This window comes from Haliaeetus albicilla, chromosome 1 (assembly GCF_947461875.1).
Source record: "Haliaeetus albicilla chromosome 1, bHalAlb1.1, whole genome shotgun sequence".
Lineage (NCBI taxonomy): Eukaryota > Metazoa > Chordata > Aves > Accipitriformes > Accipitridae > Haliaeetus > Haliaeetus albicilla.
Window position 1 is genome coordinate 83,423,926 of NC_091483.1, and position 19,692 is coordinate 83,443,617.

At 58.2% G+C, this 19,692-nt stretch overlaps 1 protein-coding gene across 4 annotated transcripts; it reads left to right on the forward strand.

Annotated features, from left to right (window-relative positions):
• Nucleotides 1-681: 681 nt before the first annotated feature.
• Nucleotides 682-19,089, forward strand: FBXO41 (F-box protein 41). 4 transcript variants are annotated; one of them, XM_069797078.1, is made up of 13 exons: nucleotides 682-1,263; nucleotides 3,669-4,600; nucleotides 7,180-7,462; nucleotides 7,751-7,830; nucleotides 7,950-8,260; nucleotides 8,387-8,655; nucleotides 9,041-9,156; nucleotides 9,413-9,565; nucleotides 11,636-11,731; nucleotides 12,750-12,868; nucleotides 13,096-13,254; nucleotides 13,982-14,097; nucleotides 15,154-19,089. In XM_069797078.1, the coding sequence occupies exons 2-13, from the start codon at nucleotides 3,879-3,881 to the stop codon at nucleotides 15,214-15,216; spliced, it is 2,487 nt and encodes an 828-aa protein (XP_069653179.1). In that variant the 5' UTR covers nucleotides 682-1,263; nucleotides 3,669-3,878; the 3' UTR covers nucleotides 15,217-19,089. The 4 variants fall into 4 exon arrangements, with proteins under 4 accessions (XP_069653179.1, XP_069653180.1, XP_069653184.1 ...); XM_069797079.1 differs by having other exon boundaries at nucleotides 8,414-8,655; XM_069797083.1 differs by having other exon boundaries at nucleotides 7,180-7,390.
• The last annotated feature ends 603 nt before the right edge of the window (nucleotides 19,090-19,692 follow it).

Here is a 19,692-nt window from a genome sequence, read left to right on the forward strand (position 1 = left end):
TTGAGACCAAGCTGGGGCATTCAGGGACCAAAAGTCAGGGTGCTCAGGGACCAGAACAGGACCACGCCAGGGTGCTCAGGGATTCAATCAGGACCAAGGCAGGGACCAAGCTGGGGTGCTCTGGGACTGGATCAGAACCAGGCCAGGGTGCTCAGGGACTCAATCGGGACCAAGCTGGGGCATTCAGGGACTGGATCAGGACCAAGCCAGGGTGCTCAGGGACTCAATCGGGACCAAGCTGGGGCATTCGGGGACTGGATCAGGACCAAGCCAGGGACCAAGTCAGGGTGCTCAGGGACCAGAACAGGACCAAGTCAGGGTGCTCAGGGACTGTCTCAGGACCAAGCCAGGGTCCTCGCAACCCTGAGTCCAGCCCAGGATGGGGAAGGAGCAATGCAGGCACCCACACTCGACCCCACGCCGGCTGGCCCCCCCCAGGAGGTGATGCTCCCCGGGGTGATCCCAGCCGGGAGCCTGCCAGGGACGGGGGCTTCACCGGTGGGGGCAAGGGTGGGCTTGGGGGGGGAACAGAGGAGATGGAGGCTGAGGCCAGCAGGCTGCTGCATGGCAGCAAGGCCCGGCGGAGAGCCCGCCGTGTTCGTGGGGAGACAGGCAGAGGGAGCTGTGAAGGAGGAAAGAGGCAGAGAGAAACAGTCCGGGCTCAGGCTGCGAAAGGGAGGAGGAGGAGGAGGAGGAGGCTGCTAGCGCTCGCCCTCCCTCTTCCATCCCTCCATCCCTCCATCCCTCCCTCCCTCGCCCCTGCCTTCACCATGCACAGCCCCCCCTGAACCCAGCAGCACCCCGGGGACCCTCCATCCCCAGGGTGCCCAGCACCCCTCATCCTCCCGCCACCCCGCCGGGGGCCTTCGGCCTCTGCTCCCTTCTTCCTCCTCCTCCTCCTCCTCCTCCTCCTCCCGCAGCCACCACCCTCCCTCCATCCCCAGGGCCTGGCTGGCATGGAGGTACTGGCCGCAGGGAGCAGGATGCTTCCCGCAGCTCCTGCCTCCTCCCTGGGCTGCATCCCTCTTGCCGGGCATCCCTCATCCCTGACAAAGCCCTGAGCAGCTCAGCAGCCGCCTCCTTTGTGCACCAGAGCGGGTGTGCGTGCTTCATCGTCATCCCACCCCCCCCCCAATCCCCAAACCCCACAGCCCCCCAGTTCGCTCCGGTTTCGACGGGGACGGTGGCAGCTGGTGAGGAAGCGGGAAGAGATGCTGCCCTCGCCGAAAAAGCCAAACGCGGGAGGTCGGCGGCGAGAAGCAGGTATGGGGCGAAGCAGGATGATGTGCTGGAAGGTGGTGGCTTGTCCCCAGGCTGCTTCTCGCCCAGGGACCCCCCATCCTGGGGGGGAACAGGGGGGACACAGCAGGGACAAAGCCACTGCCAGGAGGTGAGGAGGGACCCTCTGCTCCTTGCTGCAGGTGTTTGGGGGGGGGTTAAATGCACCCTGGTTTTTCATGCCCACCTCCCGCAAGCCCCCCACGCCTCATCCCCAGCCACCCTCGCCCACCGCGGTGCCCCCCACCCCGCTGCAACCTAAGCCGGCGAAGGATGGGGACCAGCGGGCACAAGGTGCCGGCAGCATCCCCCACCGCCACCCCTCTTCTCCATCCCCCCCTTCCCTCTTCAACCAGGCAGCAGAGCTGCCTGCTGGTAATTTTTTTTTTTTTAATTTGGGGTGGGGGGTGGGCAGAAAAAATGTTAAACAATGCGAAGAAAGGATCCATGATGAATCGCAGGTAGCGGCACAGAAGCAGCCCAGGGATGGGTTTCGCCCGCTGCTGCAATCTCCCGGCGGCTGGGAGCATTTCCCGGCTCCGGATGCCTGTGGGCTTTATTAGCGTGGCCGCCGTAGTAATGACTCCGCTAATAATTTCCTTATATCCTGATCGTTGGTGGGGGGGGCGGGAGGGAGGAGAGGTTTTGTGGTCAGGGTAGGACATGCCCAGGACAGGGACTGGGCGATGTGTGCATTTGGACCCGCCTGGGCCGGATTCTGCCTTGGCTTACGGCTGGGAAATACGGACGGAGGATGATGGGGTACCCCGGGAGATGAGGGCAGGGATCCAGGCCTGAAATATCAGTGGCACGATGCTGTGGCCCCATCCCTACGGTGGAAAAGCGCTTTCTCATCCCATCGGCAGCAACCGAAGTTGCCGGCGGTGCTTTGTGTTCGCCGGGTTTCGGCCAGGCTGGTGCCGGTGGTCGCCCAGGCGGGGTTAACGTGCGAGGGTCCGTTTTGTAATGACCCCCCCAAACCGGGCAGTTCCAGAAATCCTCCCAGCACATCTTTGGTTTTTGTCTGGGGGTTTTTTTGCATGGATTTCTTGCCTTTACTGATTTTTTTCCCTAAAAAATGGTTTCCCATACCTCGTGGCCCCGTTGTGCCTTCCGAGGGGGGGTGCTGAGCCGCGGGGGATGCCGCCCTGGGGACCAGCATGGATGGAGGGTTCAGTGGCTGTTTAGTGCTCGCCAAGGCTGGCGGTTGTGGGGTGCAGAGGGGCTCAGAGGGGTTTTAGGATGGTGGGAAGAGCCCTTTGTGGGATATTGCAGAGCGATGAGCAAGGGATGATCCCACCCATGGGTGCCCTCGGTGCTTTGGGGTGAAAACAGCACAAAAATGCACCTCGAAAGGTGCTTGTGCCTCCCAGGCTGGAGGAGACCACGGTGACCTCCTAGGCTGGATTTTTGCTGGCTTATCCCATTTCAAAAGGGTGGGGTTTTCCCCCCCAAATGTCTTGGAGGGTTTTGTGAGTGGGGGATAAACCAGATCCCTGCAGGGACCCTCACTTGCCTGGGTGTGGGAAGCCACCAGGTCCTCTGTATCACCAGGACAGCACAGCATGGGGGTCCCACAGCCCCAGAGGGGATCAGTGATAAGACCCAACGGCTGCGGTGAGGGGCTGGAGAAGTAACTATCCCTGCTGCAAGGCTGCATGGGCTGATCTAGCAGGACTGGGTCACCCTTTGCTTGGAAGAGGTGGCTCCCAGCACCCTGGCTCCAGCATCAGACACAGGGCCTGGAGACCCCTGGCACTGCAGGGGCTCATTGCATGGTGTGCTTGGGCAAGAAAGCACATGGGTCACCCCTCTGTGGCAAGCTCAGGGCACACAGAGAGAGATTTCCCACCTTCCTGACAGCTGTCCTCATCCCAAATGGTTATGAACCTTCCCAACGGTTGTGCACCTTCCCAATGGTTATGGATCTTCCCAGGGGTTGCATACCTTTCCAAGAGTTATGCACCTTTCCAATGGTTGTGGATCTCCTGAAGGGTTGTAAATCTTCCCAAGGGTTGTGGGTCTTCCCAAGGGTTGTGTACATTCCCAAGGGTTGTGCACCTTCCTGAGGAGCAGGGGACCTTCCCAGTGTTTACGGATCTTCCCAGGGGTTGCGTACCTTTCAAGAGTTATGCACCTTTCCAAGGGTTGTGGATCTTCCAAAGGGTTGTAAATCTTCCCAAGGGTTGTGGGTCTTCCCAAGGGTTGTGCACGTTCCCATGGGTTGTGCACCTTCTTGAGCATTGTGCATCCTCCCAAGGGTTGTGCATGAGTGGGAGGAACACGGGAGGGGAGGATGGGTGCAGAGAAAGGACCAGGAAGAAGGGCCAAGGAGGGACTTCTGGTGATCCATCATTCCTGTGTCACTAACCCCCTGCCATCTCTTCCAGTGCCTGGCCCCAGCCGATGCTGACATACCCCCGCCAGGAAGTGCCGGACCCCCCGCTTCCATCCCAGGCCTCTCATCCCGCCATGCCCCAGCGAAGCCACGACCCCACCGCCCGGGGCTCCCCAACCCATCCCACGTGCCACCGGTCCATCCACCCCGCGCCATGAGCGGGGCCGTGCGGTTCCCCTGCGTCGGGGCGCGTAGCTGAGGGATGGCCTCGCTGGACCTGCCCTACCGGTGTCCGCGGTGCGGGGAGCACAAGCGGTTCCGCAGCCTCTCCTCGCTGCGGGCGCACCTGGAGTACAACCACACTTATGAGACCCTCTACGTCCTCTCCAAGACCAACAGCATCTGCGATGCCGCCGTCTTCCCCCTGGCCGCCGACGGGGCTCTGCTGACGCCGGCCGCCCGGCGGGACTACTTTGAGAGCACCTCCTTCCAAGGCAAGGACCAGCGCTTCTCCTGCGACCTCGTCCCCGCCGAGGAGCTGGAGCCGGCCCCGTCCTCCTCCCCCTCTCCCCGCTATGTCCACGAGATCGAGATCCCGCTGACGGAGATCTTCACCCGGGGAAAAGCCGTGGCGCCGGCCCCCGTGCCGCCGGCCGCTATGGACGCTGCCTACGAGGAAGGCTTGGCCCGCCTGAAGATCCGCGCCTTTGAGAAGCTGGAAGTGGACAAGCGGCTGGAGAAGCTGACGGAGGAGGTGGAGCAGAAGATCGCCTCGCAGGTGGGCCGGCTCCAGGTGGAGCTGGACCGTAAGAGCTCGGAGCTGGAGAAGGCCAAGCAGGAGAGCCTGCGGCTCAGCCGGGAGAAGCAGGAGCTGGAGGACCGGGCATCCGAACTGTCCCGCCAGGTAGACGTCAGCGTGGAGATGCTGGCCTCCCTCAAGCAGGACCTGGTGCAGAAGGAGCAGGAACTCACCCGCAAGCAACAGTGAGTCCTTCGTCCCCTCTCCCAGTTGCAGGGTGGGGGGAAATCGGTCCCTGGTGGTGAGCCCTGAGGAGCCCAACACCATCACCAAACCCTCAGACCAAGTGCTAGGGCACAATCCCTTTGACAATCCCCATTAGAATCATCTCTCATCGGGTTTTTGCATCTTCTCCCACGTGGGCAGTGTCCACGTAGACCTGAGCCTCTCCCTGTCTGTGACCAAGCTGAGTCACATCATGCCATACCTTGTCCCAGAGCCACCAGTGCCCCCAGGACATGGCCAGCCTGGGGATGCGCATGGCCATCCTGCTGTCCTACCAAGGAGCATGGTGGTGGCCATGTTGCTGCAGCCCATATCTAGTACCAAATGGTGTCCTCCCAAAACCAGGGCTGGGTCATCCCATCTGGCTCCACAGCTGGATCATCTGGCTTTATACAATTCCATCGACCTGTCCCATGGTTATAAACATGAGAGGGGACACCTTGGCCATGCCTAATTTGGGGGTTTTCTCCCAGAAGGAGGGTAGGATAGCCCAAGCAGTATGACCTCCATTTGCTGTTAGGACCGTGGCACTGTTATCCTCATTTTCCTCCCATGTTCCCACTCAACACACCCTTCCCAGCCCAGTGCTACTCCTGAGTTTCCCTCCAGTAAAGCGTTGGGTCATTTTGCCCATTGATGTTGCTCAAGCAAACTAGACCTTGTTCCTCAGGAGTTTCTTAGCAAACCTGGAGACCACCACGGGGTCCAGAAAGTCAGTGAGGAAAAGGTTAGTGGGGGATAGTCACGGTTGTGCTGGGCTGGGAGCACTGGTGGGATCCCTCAAGGACTTGTCTTGATCCCCACCATTGTCAGCATGTTCGTTAATGACTTTGACTCCAAAATAATGCCTGCAGCTCAGAAACAAGGTTCACAGGATTTGCTGGTGGTGGGGATGGTCCTGGGGTGAGGAATGGGGATGGTGCTGGGGCTGGATAAGGGCAACACCTCTGGGTTTGGATGCATGTGTATGGGACAGGCCATGGGGAGGTTGGGGGGCTGCCATCAGCTGCCTCGTGGGTGTTGTCCAGGGGCATCTTGGGGGGGGGGGTGGCAGGATGAGGGCCACTAGAGTGGACAAGTCTGGAGCAGGGCCTGGAGACATGTAAGACAGGGTGGATGGAGGGTGACCAAGGGGTCAAATGCATCTTGTTCGGTCTGTGGTGGAGCCTGGACACCATTACCAGTAAGAACCTGGTTTTATGCCCCAAAACTACCTCCCGGACCTCCCTTTCCTTAGAGAAACCCTCCTGCTCCTTGACTGTCCTCATCAGTCCAAACTCCTCCAGCCAGAGTGACAAAATCACTTGCCAGGTTGCAGAGAGACCATGGAAAGAGCTGATGAAAAGAGATGGTTTTTTTCCTGGTTGTAGTGAAACCATCAGAAATCATTTTCATCAGCAAAGCCAGTTTCACCCTTCCCCAAGAACAAAACATTGCCAGGGACATTTCCCAGCCCTGCCAGCTCCGAAACACCACGAGGCCGTCATCCCCATGGGAGGCTTTTTGCTCCTGGGCTCCGTTTGCTTTGCCGGGGGTGTTTTTTCCACACGGTCCATGGGAACGAGAGAGATGGAGATGATAACCACCAGCATCACCTTACATCTGCCATGCCAGAGCCCCATTTGCCTTCCAAATCTCTGGAGGCCCCTCGCTGGGAGCCTGCCCAAATCGTTACTGGGAAGCATCCAGGCTCACCTTGTAAATGACAGGTTGCGGGGCAATGAATTGGTTTAAACGGCAATTAATAACCAGCAACGAGAATTATGTCACTAAAGGGCTGTCCCCTCCTTTTCCTTCACTTTCCTGCATGTGCCTGTGTGTTATGCCGATGTTTTTGGGGAAGCGGATGAGGTCGGCAGGTGTGTGCGTGCCGGGCCCACGCGTGTGCGGGGTGGGATGGGGCCACCTCGGGTCACTGAGCTGCTGGCACGCTCCACCCTAGAGCTGGCCACATTTTGGGGATGACATCTCAGTGCCTCAGCAGGGTGAACCCTGCCCATCCCCAGGCATGAAGCTCCTGAGCGCCTGCTAATTAAGGTGTTAACGAGGGGAACCGGGGCCCTGCAACCACAGGGCTTGACGGGGTACGGGGCTGAGTGGGGTTTAAGGACTCCAAGCTGCCCTTAAGGTCTTTCCTTTAAGTCTGCCCTGAATGAGATGGTACAACTGCCATCTTCCTCCATCATCCCACCGCGCCATCATCATCCTCCGTCCGCTCCATCTAGCTCAGGGGCCTGACTCCAATCCTGGGAGCGATGTGCATCCCAGTGAAGGTGCTGGGGATGACATCCCCCCCAAAACAAGGTGGCCACATCCACCCTGCATGCCAGGAGCATCCCTTGGTCCCCGCTCTGCCCCGAACCATGCCCGGGAGCCGTCCGGGCTGGCACAGACCCAAATCAAGCTGATGATGGAATGGTCCGGATGCGCGCCGGCATCCTTGAACCCCCCCACCCCAGCTCGCAGACAGGGATGGAGGTCCTTAACAGGGACGGGTGAGAAAGTATTGGGGTGTCACCCAACCGGTCCCTCCACGCAGGGAGGTGCTGCAGATCGACCAGTTCCTGAAGGAGACGGCCGCCCGCGAGGCCAACGCCAAGGTCCGCCTTCAGCACTTCATCGAGGAGCTGCTGGACCGGGCGGACCGGGCCGAGAAGCAGCTCCAGATCATCAGCAGCAGCTGCGGCACCACTCCAAATGGCAGCCTGGGACGCTGCGGCACGCCGGGGGCCAAGGCCGCCGGCCGACCGGTACCTCCGCGGGCACAGGCACGGGCACCCCAGCGGCTTCGGGCATGCACCCATGTGGCTTCTCTGATGGCTGTAAGGGGTTGAGCAGGGAGGTGTAGGGACCCCCATCTCGTTCCCGTGGGGAAATGGATAATCCCAGGAGGTGGGGGGGATCCCAAAAAGAAGTTGCTTCTCAGTGGGTCTGTTTTCCCGTGGCAAGCTGGGGCGATGCTGGAGATGCTCTTCTGCATCCCACTTGGGTATGGCCTCACCCCAAAACGCGGCTGGCGCTGGGTGGGTTATCGGGGTCGTCTCCCTCGGCTGCACCACCCACATTTTGGGTTTCGCCACGTTGGCTCCTCTTGTCCCATCTCCCCGCAGAGAGACAGGCACCCGGGGCCGGGGGTGGCCGTGCACGGTCCTTACGGCGTGTCCAACCAGCGCTCCTCCTCCAGCACCGGGTGAGTCCCCCATTCCGTGCTGCCTCTTTGGGATTTTAATGGGATGGTCTTTTTTTGGCTGGCGGGAAGGGGACGTGCACCCCGGTGAGCACTGAGGTTGGGCATCCCTGTCCCCCCAGGGCCTCGAGCCGTGCGAAAGCCGTGTCGCAGAGCTCTGGCTGCTACGACAGTGACAGCGCAGAGCCATGTCCCACCGATGACACCGCCGACGGGCATCCCTACCCGGCGCGGGACGGCGCCCGGGGATCGGGGCTGCGCCGGCAAGCCATCCAAAACTGGCATCGCCGGCCCTACCGCAACAGCACCGAGGGCGAGGAGGGTGACGTCTCCGATGTGGGCTCCCGCACCACCGAGTCGGAGGCCGAAGGCTGGGAGCCAGAGGCACCCGGATCTGCCGCATCCCGACCCGCCGGCAGCTGCCGGCTGACGGGTGAGACCATGCCGGGTTCTTCTGGTGGGGTGGGAGGATTGGGAAGGCTGGAAGGTGGGGGGGACGGGGATGGCTCCTCAGCCCCACGAGGAACATCCCTTCCCTGCCGCCCTCCCTGGCCACCAGTGGCAACCGGTGGCGGGTGTCCCACAGCCAGGACCGAGGGGGCCGGGGTCAAGGTGGGACGGCTGGAGAGGGGCAGCCCGGGCCACTCCAGCGAGGTGATCAGCCCCGAGATCCTCAAGATGCGGGCGGCTCTTTTCTGCATCTTCACCTACCTGGACACCAAGACCCTGCTGCGGGCGGCCGAGGTGTGCAAGGACTGGAAGTTCGTGGCCCGGCACCCGGCTGTGTGGACGCGGGTGCTGCTGGAGAACGCCAGGGTGTCCTCCAAGGTACCGGGGATGGGGACGGCACTGCCCGGGGCGAGACCTTTCTTCCAGAAAGGTGAAGCTGTGCAAGCGCGTTTCTTGTGTTGGTTGCTGTGCCATTGCGGTCATGGGAACGTGGGTGCACACAGCTGTGTGCTTGCACCAGCAGCTGGATGCGTTGCACGTTCACGCTTGTGGGCGTGAGCTCACACGTGCACACGTTTTCACGTGCTTTTGTGGTCACGCCCGTGATTCTGTTGCACGCGCTCTTGCGTGACCTCGTATGTGCATTTTCACATATTCACAGCATCTGTGTGTGCACGGATCCACCCAAAGGCAGCCAAGGATGGGTGGCGTGGGGCATGCTGAGGGTGTCCCCCTTGGTGACGGCCACCCCTGTCCCCCCCAGTTCCTGGCCATGCTGTCTCAGTGGTGCACCCAGATGCACTCCCTCACCCTCCAAAACCTCAAGCCGCGCCAGCGAGGGAAGAAGGAGAGCAAGGAGGACTACATGAAGAGCACGCGGTGAGTCCCTGCATCCTGGGCACCCTCCTCCCACAGCCAGAGCCGCTGGTCCTCAGGGATGACAATGCTCCATGAGCCCCAACGTCCTGTTTCCACTGACATCAGTTCATCACACACCGGCTGCTGCTGTGGGTTTTGGGCATCCTGGAGCCATGGATGCCCATGGAACATGTCACCCTCCTGGGGTGGCCCCGGGGTGGCCAGGGGGAGGGTGAGCGTGGGCACTCGTGCCTGACCCTGCCTCCATCTCCGGCAGGGGCTGCCTGGAAGCCGGGCTGGAGTCCCTGTTGAAGGCGACGGGCAGCAACCTGCTCATCCTCCGCATCTCACACTGCCCCAATGTGCTGACGGACCGCTCGCTTTGGCTGGCCAGCTGCTACTGCCGGGCTCTGCAGGCTGTCACGTACCGGTAAGGATGGCCACCGGCATCCCCCCTTGCCCACGGGGACCATGTGGTTCCCTGGCTGGGAGAAGGCTGGGAACATCCATGGAATGTGCTGGGACTCCTCTGATGCCCATCCCCATTCCCTGTCAGAACGCAGCCCACCTGGCCAGGTGTGAAGGACCCACCTTTCCATGTCCCCAGCCTAGCGGCAGCCCCAGTATCCAGTGTCCCCAGTGCAAGCTGTCCTTGCAACTCTCATCCTCTTCTGGCATGTTCCCATGCAGATGTTTCCATTCCAGCTCCATTCCCATCATCCTGTTGCCAATCTCACCGCAGCTGGAGGTGTGACCGGGGTCTTGGTATGGGGACACTGCTTTATGTTAGAGAAGGGTAAAGAAGAGGTGCACCAACACCAGGGCCCAGTGAGGTCCCACCTGACCATCACCCCCTGACGAAGGCTTCTAACGGGGAGAAGAGACCTCAGGGTCCCACTGTCCCGGGAGGGAGGAACAGCTCTGCCACGGGATTGCTAAGACCCAGCTTGGAGACCTTGCCCAAGATCAAGAACAGAAGGCCAATGATGGTGTAGGTCCTGGAGGAGGTCACAGGTCCTGGAGGAGATCACTGACTGCTCCTTGGCCTTGGCCACCTTCCAAAGAGGCTCTGCCTCCTGTGGAGACAGGATTTACCTTTCCTACACACTCAGGGAGGTTGATCCTTGCTCCACTGCATCCTGCAGGCAACCGCTTCAGCCTTGGTATCCAGTTCACCTGCAGCTGATGGGTGTCCTCATCCAGCCCAGGATGGAGAACCCTTCAGGTGGGAAAGCACACCCAGCTGGCTCACTTTGGCCCAAGTGAGCTCAGACACGGCTCTGATCTGGGGATCCCACACCATGAGGCAGCCCAGTGCTGCTGGGTTTAACCCAAAGACTCCTCCATCGGCCCTTCCAAGGGCGTTAGAGCAAGCCCAAGTACTCCTGGCATGTTGCTAACCTGTGACTCTGACTCATGCTCTAATTAACCTGCCACACTCGCAAGGGCCTCTTGGCAGGCTTCTTCAGTGGAGATGTGTGAAACACTCAAGATAACACTCATCACTTATTTTTAGGCTTGCCTGAAGTTTCAAAGTAGGTCATTTAGAGTTAGGAAGTGCAGCCTCGGTCTTCAGAAGGCAACCTGGTGTGGTGAAACAGCCAGGGGCCTGTGTTTGGGCTGGTGGTATCAGGATGACGCTCTCTGACATCTCTCCTCCATTGACTTGGTGCTGGGAGCCGACGGCATCAGCAAAAGCTCCTCTGAGCCAGTGGCACAAATGCCGGGTGGGTGGGCAGGCAGCATGGCCGCACCTGGTCGGTGCCATGACTCGTGGTAGACCTACACCTCCGCTGTGCTCCTGCGCAACTCCAGCAGCACCCCATGAAGTCTGTTTTGATACCTCCAAAACACCAAGGAGGAGCCCACAGCAAACCTCTGCAGCGACATTTGGCCAACAGCCGCCTACAGATGTGGTGGCACAACCGTGGAGCTGGTGCAGAGGCTGTGGAGCAACCACTGCACTTGGCTGGAAGTTAGCTCCCATCCGCTGAAACGTCCTTACCACCTCCTGGCACCATCCAGACTGGCCACGTGGCAAGTAAAACCAACCCAATGGGATCTGCGGGGATGTTATATTTGCTCTGCAAGGGTACCCAGCCTGGCAGTCTCAATTCAATCACTTGCCACCTTTGCATCTGGAAGACTTTTGCCATCACCTTCAACCTCACCTTCAACCTCACCTTCAACCACCAACCACACCTTCAGCCTTTACCTTCAGCCTTACCTCATCTTCAATCTCACCTTCAGCTTCACCTTCTTCCATTTTTCTTGATGTTGCACATCTGTAGGCACAATTCCAGATAGAAATGCCTTCAGCCTTCCTGCACGGGTTGGTGTTGGGACTGTCTGGTTCATGGGCAGATCATGGGTTATAAATAATGACCAGATTTGTACCTCCAGGTGCAGCGAGATGTAGCAGCGTGGAGGCTGCAGACATGGCCCCCGGGACGGCATCACTGCCAGTGGGGGCCACCGTGTGTCCTCTGTGTTGTTCCAGGAGCTCTACGGACCCCGTGGGTCATGAAGTCATCTGGGCCCTTGGAGCGGGTTGCAGGGACATCATCTCCCTCCAGGTCGCACCTTTGCATCCATGGTAAGAGTCATGCTAGGAGGAGGCCAGGCTGAGTGTGAGGGGCACCGCTGGGCTGGAAAGAAATTGGGTGCCAGATCCATATTTTCTTGGGGGAATGGGGGTCCTCCTGGGATGAGCAGCAACCCTGGAGGCCAGTTTGGGGGACCAGGAGCTCAGCCCCATCCCTCTCTGTGAAGGCTGGGAGCTGTTGGGTGTAGGCACCTCCCTGCCAAGCTGGGAGTGTTTCCAGGGAGGCTGCTAACACCAGAGATGAAAGGAGAGCTGTGATGGGTCTGGTAGGCAATGGTGAAGATCAAACGCTTGTCTGAGATCCTCACTGCTCATATAACAGCAGCCCTGAAGGGTCTGGATGTTTTTAAAAGGGTGTCAAGTCGCTGCTTAGGGAGAGGATTGTAGTTGCTCTCGCTTTGGAAAAGCATTTTGGGGGCATGAAGATGCTGGCGGTTCCCCACCCTGCAGCATGAGTGCTCAGGAGTGCACAGAGCAGGTCACTTGCCCCCTCACCTCCGTGCCATGGGGCTGCCTCCTGGGCAGTTCTTCTTGTCCTGGGAGGTTTGTTGCAATGTCATGTCCCCTGTCAGCCTGGACTGAGGTGTACAGAGGGAGATGTCTCTTAGCAGGAGAAGCTGCATGTCAAGTCCCTGGTGGCTTGTTTCTTCCCTGGGGGAAACACCACATGGCATGTAGACTTCTCTACCTGAACTAGAGGTCCAGGCTCCTGCTACTGGTTCCATCATTGCAAGAAACAGAGTTCAGGGCCTGATTCAGATCTCCAGAGGGTTTGGGGCAGAGGGACTCCACTGAGTGCATGGACCTGTCCTGTCCCAGTTGCAACACAACCCAAGGTGGTTGCTCAGATGGAGACGTCTGCTCTGGAGACACCTCCTTCCAGTGTGGCAACCCCTGCTTTGGTGGGGTGGGAGAGGTCCCATCCCCAACACCACTCGAGGAAGCACTCGTGGTGGGGGACGAGCTTTTCTGCCAGCCCTCCCCAGCTCTTTCTTCTTCATCTCCCCAGCCAGCAGCCGACGCGTTTCAGCAACCGCTGCCTTCAGATGATCGGACGGTGCTGGCCGCACCTGCGGGCACTGGGCATCGGAGGGGCAGGCTGCGGCGTCCAGGGACTGGCGTCCTTAGGTAGGCAGCTCTCCTCTGATGGGACAAGAAGAAGGAGACCTTGCTGGAGGCAGGGTATACCCCTAGGAGATGTCCCATGGGGATCTCAATGGAGAAGCCCACCTCAAAGACCATGGGTGCACTCTGCCCCTCCTTTCTGCCACCCATCCCTCCTACCACCCTGTTCCCATCGGCTGTCCTCATCCCTTCCCCGTGGGGTGCTGATGGCGGGTGTTCTGCCCCTCCAGCCCGAAACTGCATGCGGCTTCAGGTCCTGGAGCTGGACCACGTGGCAGAGATCAACCAGGAGGTCGCGGCGGAGATGTGTCGAGAGGGGCTGAAGGGGCTGGAGATGCTAGTGCTGACCTCCACGCCAGTCACCCCCAAAGCCCTGCTGCACTTCAACAGTGAGTAGCAATGCTGGGGGAGTGCATAGCATCATCCATTGACCAAAAGGCCACTAGATATCCAGATCCATGAACCAGACCCTGCCTTCCAGCCCCACTCACAGGAACCCACTGCCAACACTGGAAGGTGCTGGGAGATCCATGGTAGAAGTTTTCTAAAAGGGGATCCAACAGGCCCCTGCCAAGGATGCGTTAAGAGCTGGTCTTGCCTTGGGCCACAGGAAGGATGGAGACATTCTCTCTGTGGTCCCCTCACTGTAATCGAGGCCTCAATATCCGTGGCACACCTGAGGTTCACCCTGGTGTATCTGAGTTCGGAGTCAAGCCATTTACTGAAGAATTTTGCCAGGATGGGAGCTCTAGGGGGAAAGAGATCTGCAGCCGGCAGGAGGGTCTGTTTGAGGTGCAGTTTCTGGTGGTCATGGCACTTGTGACTGTGGTTGGACTTGATAGGAACCCACCCCTCTGGGTGGAAGAGTAAGGATCTCCCAAGGAAGCGGTAGGACTGCTGATTTGGGATAGGACAATCAGGAACCATCTCATAGACCACCGTCCTCCCTACAGAGGTCTTGGTCACCAAAAGTGGGTCTCATCCACCTTCAGGGTGAGGTTTCTGATATGCACAAGGCCTTGAAGAGCACTGGGTGGGTTTTAGGGTCCATCCTGGCAGCGGGGAGGCTGTCTCCCCACCAGGTATGGCGAGGCCAGGCAGTATCTCTTCCCCCAGGTGTGTGTCGGAACCTGAAGTCCATCGTCGTGCAGGTGGGCATTGTGGACTACTTCAAAGAGCCCCACAGCCCTGAAGCCAAGAAGATGTTTGAAGAAATGGTGAACAAACTCCAGGTAAAGGATGCCATTCCCAGGTCACCCATGCGTCACCAGTCTTGTGTCCCCATGGGGTCTGAGGACAAATTCTTGCCCACCACTGAAGTTCCGCAGTAGAGAACATTATAGCTCAACGGGGACATCCTGAAGGCTCGCTGTCCTTTAGACACACATGCCCCAAAGGCTGAAACAAGATTTAACATACTGTGATTCCCTCCCATTGCTTTAACCAGGACTTCCTCTCTGTAGGTCTCTTCCCCGGGGACAGAAAAGGGCTATTGCCTCCTTTGCAGGGCCACTTACTTGCTGAACACTGCGAAGTGATTTAAAACCCACCCATGAAAGCAGAAATACGGTTAATTTTATTTAGGCTGAGTTGCAGACCTCGCTCAGTTTGTGATGCTCAGCAGGGCTTGCGCTATCCTTGATCTGTTCAGGGTCTCCAAGGCAGACAACTCCATCCGTGTCCAAGGGGAAAATAGGTGCCTTCATTTCACCTTGACTCATCCTGCAGCAGGTTGGGCTCCCATGGGGGTGTAAGGCAAAAAGCCCATGAGATGCAGAGCAGGACTTGGGGACGGAGGCCCACCAGTGCAGTCAGATGGGGTCAGATGGCTCATGCGATTCCTGCTCCGCTGCCAAGCCCCGGCATGGGAAAAACAGTGGGCAGCGAGACAGACCAACGTCCACCCCCAGGGTGGGGGTCACTTTCAGAGAAGAGCCATTTCGGAAGGGCTTTCCTTGCATGGCCGCCCACTGCCGTGCTTTGCAAATCCCAAGTGCCCCTGCATGTTGATGTCGTCTGCCCCAAACTACTACTGTCTTCTGGAAACAACATTTTTAACCAAGCAGAAACCAAATCCAGAGCTAGCTTCAAGGGCATGGGATTAAGAGGCATTGAGCCAGTCCTGCAAGGAAGCCAAATCCCCGTGGGATGCGGTGGTGGGGATGGGACCCAGGTGGACCCCTTCCCATGGTGGGGATTTGAGATGTCCTCTCCTCTCTCTTGCTCACCCTGTGGGGCTGCAAGACTGGCAGGTTGTGCACTGACTGTGCTCTCTGCTCCTCTTCCAGGCCCTGAGGAAGAGACCTGGCTTCTCCAAGATTTTACACATCAAAGTGGAAGGAGGCTGTTAGACCTTCAGGGAACCACAAAGCACATTCCCTCCTCTGCCCAGCGGAGCCAGAGGCCCCGTGAAACCAAACCTACCGTCTGCCGCTCATCCGTTGCCAGACCTGGAGCACGGAGATGCCGGCCCATGCACAAAAAACCCAAACTTTTGCAGGCCTTAGTGACTGGCGGCCGGCGCTCATCCCCGGGGCCAGCTCACGGGCGAGAAGGTGCTACTTAAGGAAATTTTTTGGCTGCCCAAAGAGGCAGGGCTACGCTCTTTCCCAGGAGGGAAGATGGCTTCGAAACACCCGCGGCTGCTCGCTGCCAAGGATCCTTGTTTGGGGAATGTCTTTTTCTTCAAACTCTCTTTCTGGGGTTTTTTTTTGCCTGTTTGATGGTGTGGGAGATGAGGATGGCTCAGCCTGTCCCTGTGGGCTCTTTGCAGAGCACTGGGCTCAGCGTCACTGCATCACGGCTGGACCATCCCCGTCCTCTCCATGGGCTGGTGAAGGTGGGGTGGGAAGGGGTCGTTCCTCCAGAGAAAATGGTGCCCAGCATTCCTGCAGGGTTTCCGCTCGTTTTGATTTCATTTGTTTAACAGAGGGGCACCCAAACCTGGGCAAATACTGCCCAGAAACCAGCAGCCACGACAGCACAAGCCCAGATGGCAGAGCTGCATCTCGGGGGCTGTAGGAGCCAGAGGACACCAGGAGAGATGGTCGCTCTTCCAGAGGTTTCCAGCCTCACCTCCTCTCCAGCAAAACCTTCCTGTCAAGGCAATAAACCATCTCCACAATCCTCGTCCACCAGGAAACACGGATCATACTTCTGTCCCCACCAACATCCACCACCTGCTCAGGCTTCCTCCGGAGCGAGTTGTCCCATGCGGAAAGAGGGACTGGCATGGGACGCCCACGTTTGCCATCTCATCACCTTCCCGAGCAGCCTGAAGGAGAAACCCTGGCCAAATTGTCCTGAAATCCAAAGCTGCTGGTGAAAGCACTAACCCAACGGCCCTGGTAGATCCCTTATCTATGGCCACAGCTGTTTTCTTAATTCTGCTTTTTTTCTTCTGGCTGTCTTCTGCCTGCAAGGACATCATCACCCCCAAAATACCCTTTTTTTTTTCCAAAGGAAAAGGCTTTTGAAAGGCATCCAGCAGGGTCAGGCATCTCCATTTTCCACCCTGGGGAGAAGGTGCCAGGAGGTGCCCACGCCATGGGGGACACCCGTCACAGCACTGCCAGCAGCAGGGACACACCGGCCTTAACCACAGCCCCCTGCCACCCCGAGCCCCAACCAGGCGTGCTTGGACCCAACACGCTGAGCTGAGAGGAGCCAACCGAGAAAAGCAGATTTTGGGGGGGTTTGTCCTCTTCTCTGGACCAACCTTGGAGGTTTCAGTGCCTGTTGGCCAGCATGGCTGCAAGGAGATGGTCCTTCCCAGGGTATCTTCCCTTCCTCCAGCCCTCCCAGGGTGATGGGCTGCCCTGGAGCATCCCCCCAGGAGGGAGAAGGCTGCAGACCCATCCCGGTACCACCTTCCTCATCTACGGCATGAGAGCTGCAGACCTCAGCCAGGCACTCCCAGCATGCCAACAACCCACGGGGACCCCGACAGAAAATCAAATCGATTCCAAACTACTGAAGCTGCTGGTGGGCTGGAGGCAGCTCCTGGGTCTCCAACCCCAGAAAGCACCTCAGGAGACCATTTCATCCACCCTTCATCCCATCTACGCTGTCACCTCTGAAACAGGGTAGGGTTTTTTTGGCCATAACCCCCCATCTGAAGCACCTCCGTTCCCCCACTGACTGCAGCTTTCCAGGAGAAGGCTGTTCCCTGTATGCACAAAATGTGGGAGCCCAAAAAAATGCCTGTGAGAAGCTACCACATCCCACCATGACCCCATGGGCAGCATTGGAAAAACTCCCCAGCACCGGGAAGGAGCTCCCCACCGTGCTTGCCGTGGGTTTACCTCCACCCCGGGGAGGCTGGGACACGCATAATCCAGGGGCAAGAGGAGCAAGGGATGCCCCGACCAGCAAAAAATACCACCCAGCAAAGCTACAACCCCCCGGGAACCACCCGGCGTCCATCCCACAAGCGTGGTCCCAGCGGAGATGTCACCATTCAAAACAACGCAGAGACTTGCAAAATTCCCTTAAAAAAAAAAACAAAGTAAGTATTTATTTCTATAAAGAAAAGAAGGAAAAAAAAAAAGATTTTAAAGGAAAATTATATACTCAGCATGTTTATACACTCTATGCTTAAAGACTATCGTGTTGGAGAGTTGTGTCCGAAGACTGAAGGTGGCTGCTCTGGGTTTGCTGCTAGCCCGTCTCCAGCCCCTTGCCCGGCTCCTCCAGGCCTTGGGGAAAGCGAGGACAGGGTGATGGAAAGCAAGGGGAGGTCTTGAGGACTTTTGGAGAAACCTTCTGTGCTCGCCAGCGAGGCCGGAGCGGCTGCCGGTGCTATCGGTGGCCGTGTCTGCTGGTGGCCGTGGGTGTGCTGCGTCCCTGTCCCCCCGCTGCCGCGAGGGTTTTGTAAGTCACGGCAGGACAACCTCACCCGAATTTGGTGCTTCGGTGCGTCGCCCAGACCAGATCAAACCATCCGCCTCCCCTTGGGGCGTTCCCAAAAAGTCCAACTTCTGGCTTAGCAGAGCCACGTTTTTACAAAAAAATCCTGCGATGACACAAGACCTTGAGCGGGTTCAAGGATTAGAAGATGGAAAGTGGGGTTTTTTTCCCATTTTGCCTGGGCTCGGATGCATCCCTTCCTCCTCCTCCTCCTCGGCTGGGGATGAAGGTGGCTGGCACAGTGAGACAGGTTTGGCGGTAATGAGAGCCCTGCGTCTCCCTGGCCCTCCTGGTGGCTCCTAATTGCCCAGGTTGTTAACAGCAACGAGCTCATTAACGGCTGCGTATTTCTTCCACTGAAATGTCATATTGATGGTTTCCCTGCTGCTTTTCCTCCCCATCCCACCGGCACGTGGCCCCGTTGGCTCCCCCACAAACCCCCATCCCTACGGGATGCTCGAGGAATGCTGCCCGTGGCCGTAGGATTCACCGCATCGGCCATGGGGTTTCAACCCCATTTCCTCTGGAAATGATGGAGATGCGCAGAAATACCAAATCCCCCTGGGAATGCCTTGAAATCATGCAGGGTATTTGGGTGCTGGTAGGGAAGGGACTGCCACAGCGTGAGCTCAACCCCATACTAGACCCTAGAGAAGCCCCAGAGGGGCTCCGCGATGACAATCCTCAGCAAAAGCCAGGGCACAGCCACCCGACCCGGGGCGAGCAGCTTTCCCTTGGGGTCACGGTGATGGCCAAATCTGGCAGGGGTTGGATGGACAGTGCTCCCGGTTGCTGCCAGACCTGGTTCCCACAGGACCAGTTTTGGGGACATTTATTCCTTTGCTAGCGAGTTTGCCCAAAGTTTTCCCATGCTCGCAGTATTCCTCTTCACTTGAATTTGGGTGCCAGTCAGGGATCTCAAGGGGAACACCACCAGCAAAGCCAGCTTGGGAGGCCAAATTTATCCCAAATCTGTGTTTTTCTATCTCCATGTGTTGGATTTTGCTCGTCATCCATCGCTCCGAGCCCCCAGGAGCTGGGGATGCTCCAGGGACCGGCTGCCTCCTCCTGCCTTCATCCCTGCACCCCCAGCTTGGGGGGGGGCCCAGGGGTGTAAGGTCTCGAGGAAAATGGGAACCCCCAGGTTGGCTCTGTCCAAGGAGGTTTTTAAACCTCTTTATCAAGCAAAGAAGGCAAGAAAAAAATATCCCACCTCTCGCCGTGTGTCACGGCCCCCGCTGCCACCCAAGGCACAGCCACGGCCGGGTCTCGGACAGTTTGTTTGGATCCTCCAAAAGACTCCGAACTGGTTAAAACAGAACAAAAAGAACATGAAAAGTGGTGATAAAGGCTCTTACAGCAGTTGAACATCATTTGCTCTCAGCTCTTGGAGGAGCCCACCCCAGGAGCTGGCGCATCACTTCAGCCTCTCATTTTGGGTTGAAAACTTGCAGGTTCGGGTGGAGCGAAAGCATTTGGGAATCGGTGCCAAATGACAAAATGCTTTAAAAAAAAAAAAACAAAAAAAAAACCGGAAAAAAACGGTAGCAGGGAGATTTTAGCAATCAGAGATAGTTTGTTGCGACCGAAGCATCGCAGGGTGTTGTTGCAAGGTGAGCGGTGGCGATGCACAACCTTCCTCCATCAGTGGGAGGCAAATGAATCCCCATGGCGGGCGAAAAGGTCCCTCCTGCCCTAAGAAAAAGCTGCTGCACATCCTTCCCTGGTGTGCAGCAGCAAGGAGAGGTGGGAAAACTGCCCGAAAACAGGAAAAATGGGATTTTCTGATCCAGCCTCAGGATGAAGTCCCATGGAGGGGAGGGGGAAGATGAGGCAAGCTGGGGCCGGGGACAAGCGAGTGCAATGGTGCGGGCGGGCAGGATGGCTTTTGGGAAGCGAGCGTGGTAACGCACATTTGC

Coding starts and splice junctions, on each gene's coding strand:
- FBXO41 (XM_069797078.1), top strand. CDS start 3,879: ATGGCCTCGCTGGACCTGCCCTACCGGTGTCCGCGGTGCGGGGAGCAC. Junction 4,601..7,179: donor GAACTCACCCGCAAGCAACA/GTGAGTCCTTCG, acceptor CCCTCCACGCAG/GGAGGTGCTGCAGATCGACC. Junction 8,261..8,386: donor CGGCAGCTGCCGGCTGACGG/GTGAGACCATGC, acceptor CCTGGCCACCAG/TGGCAACCGGTGGCGGGTGT.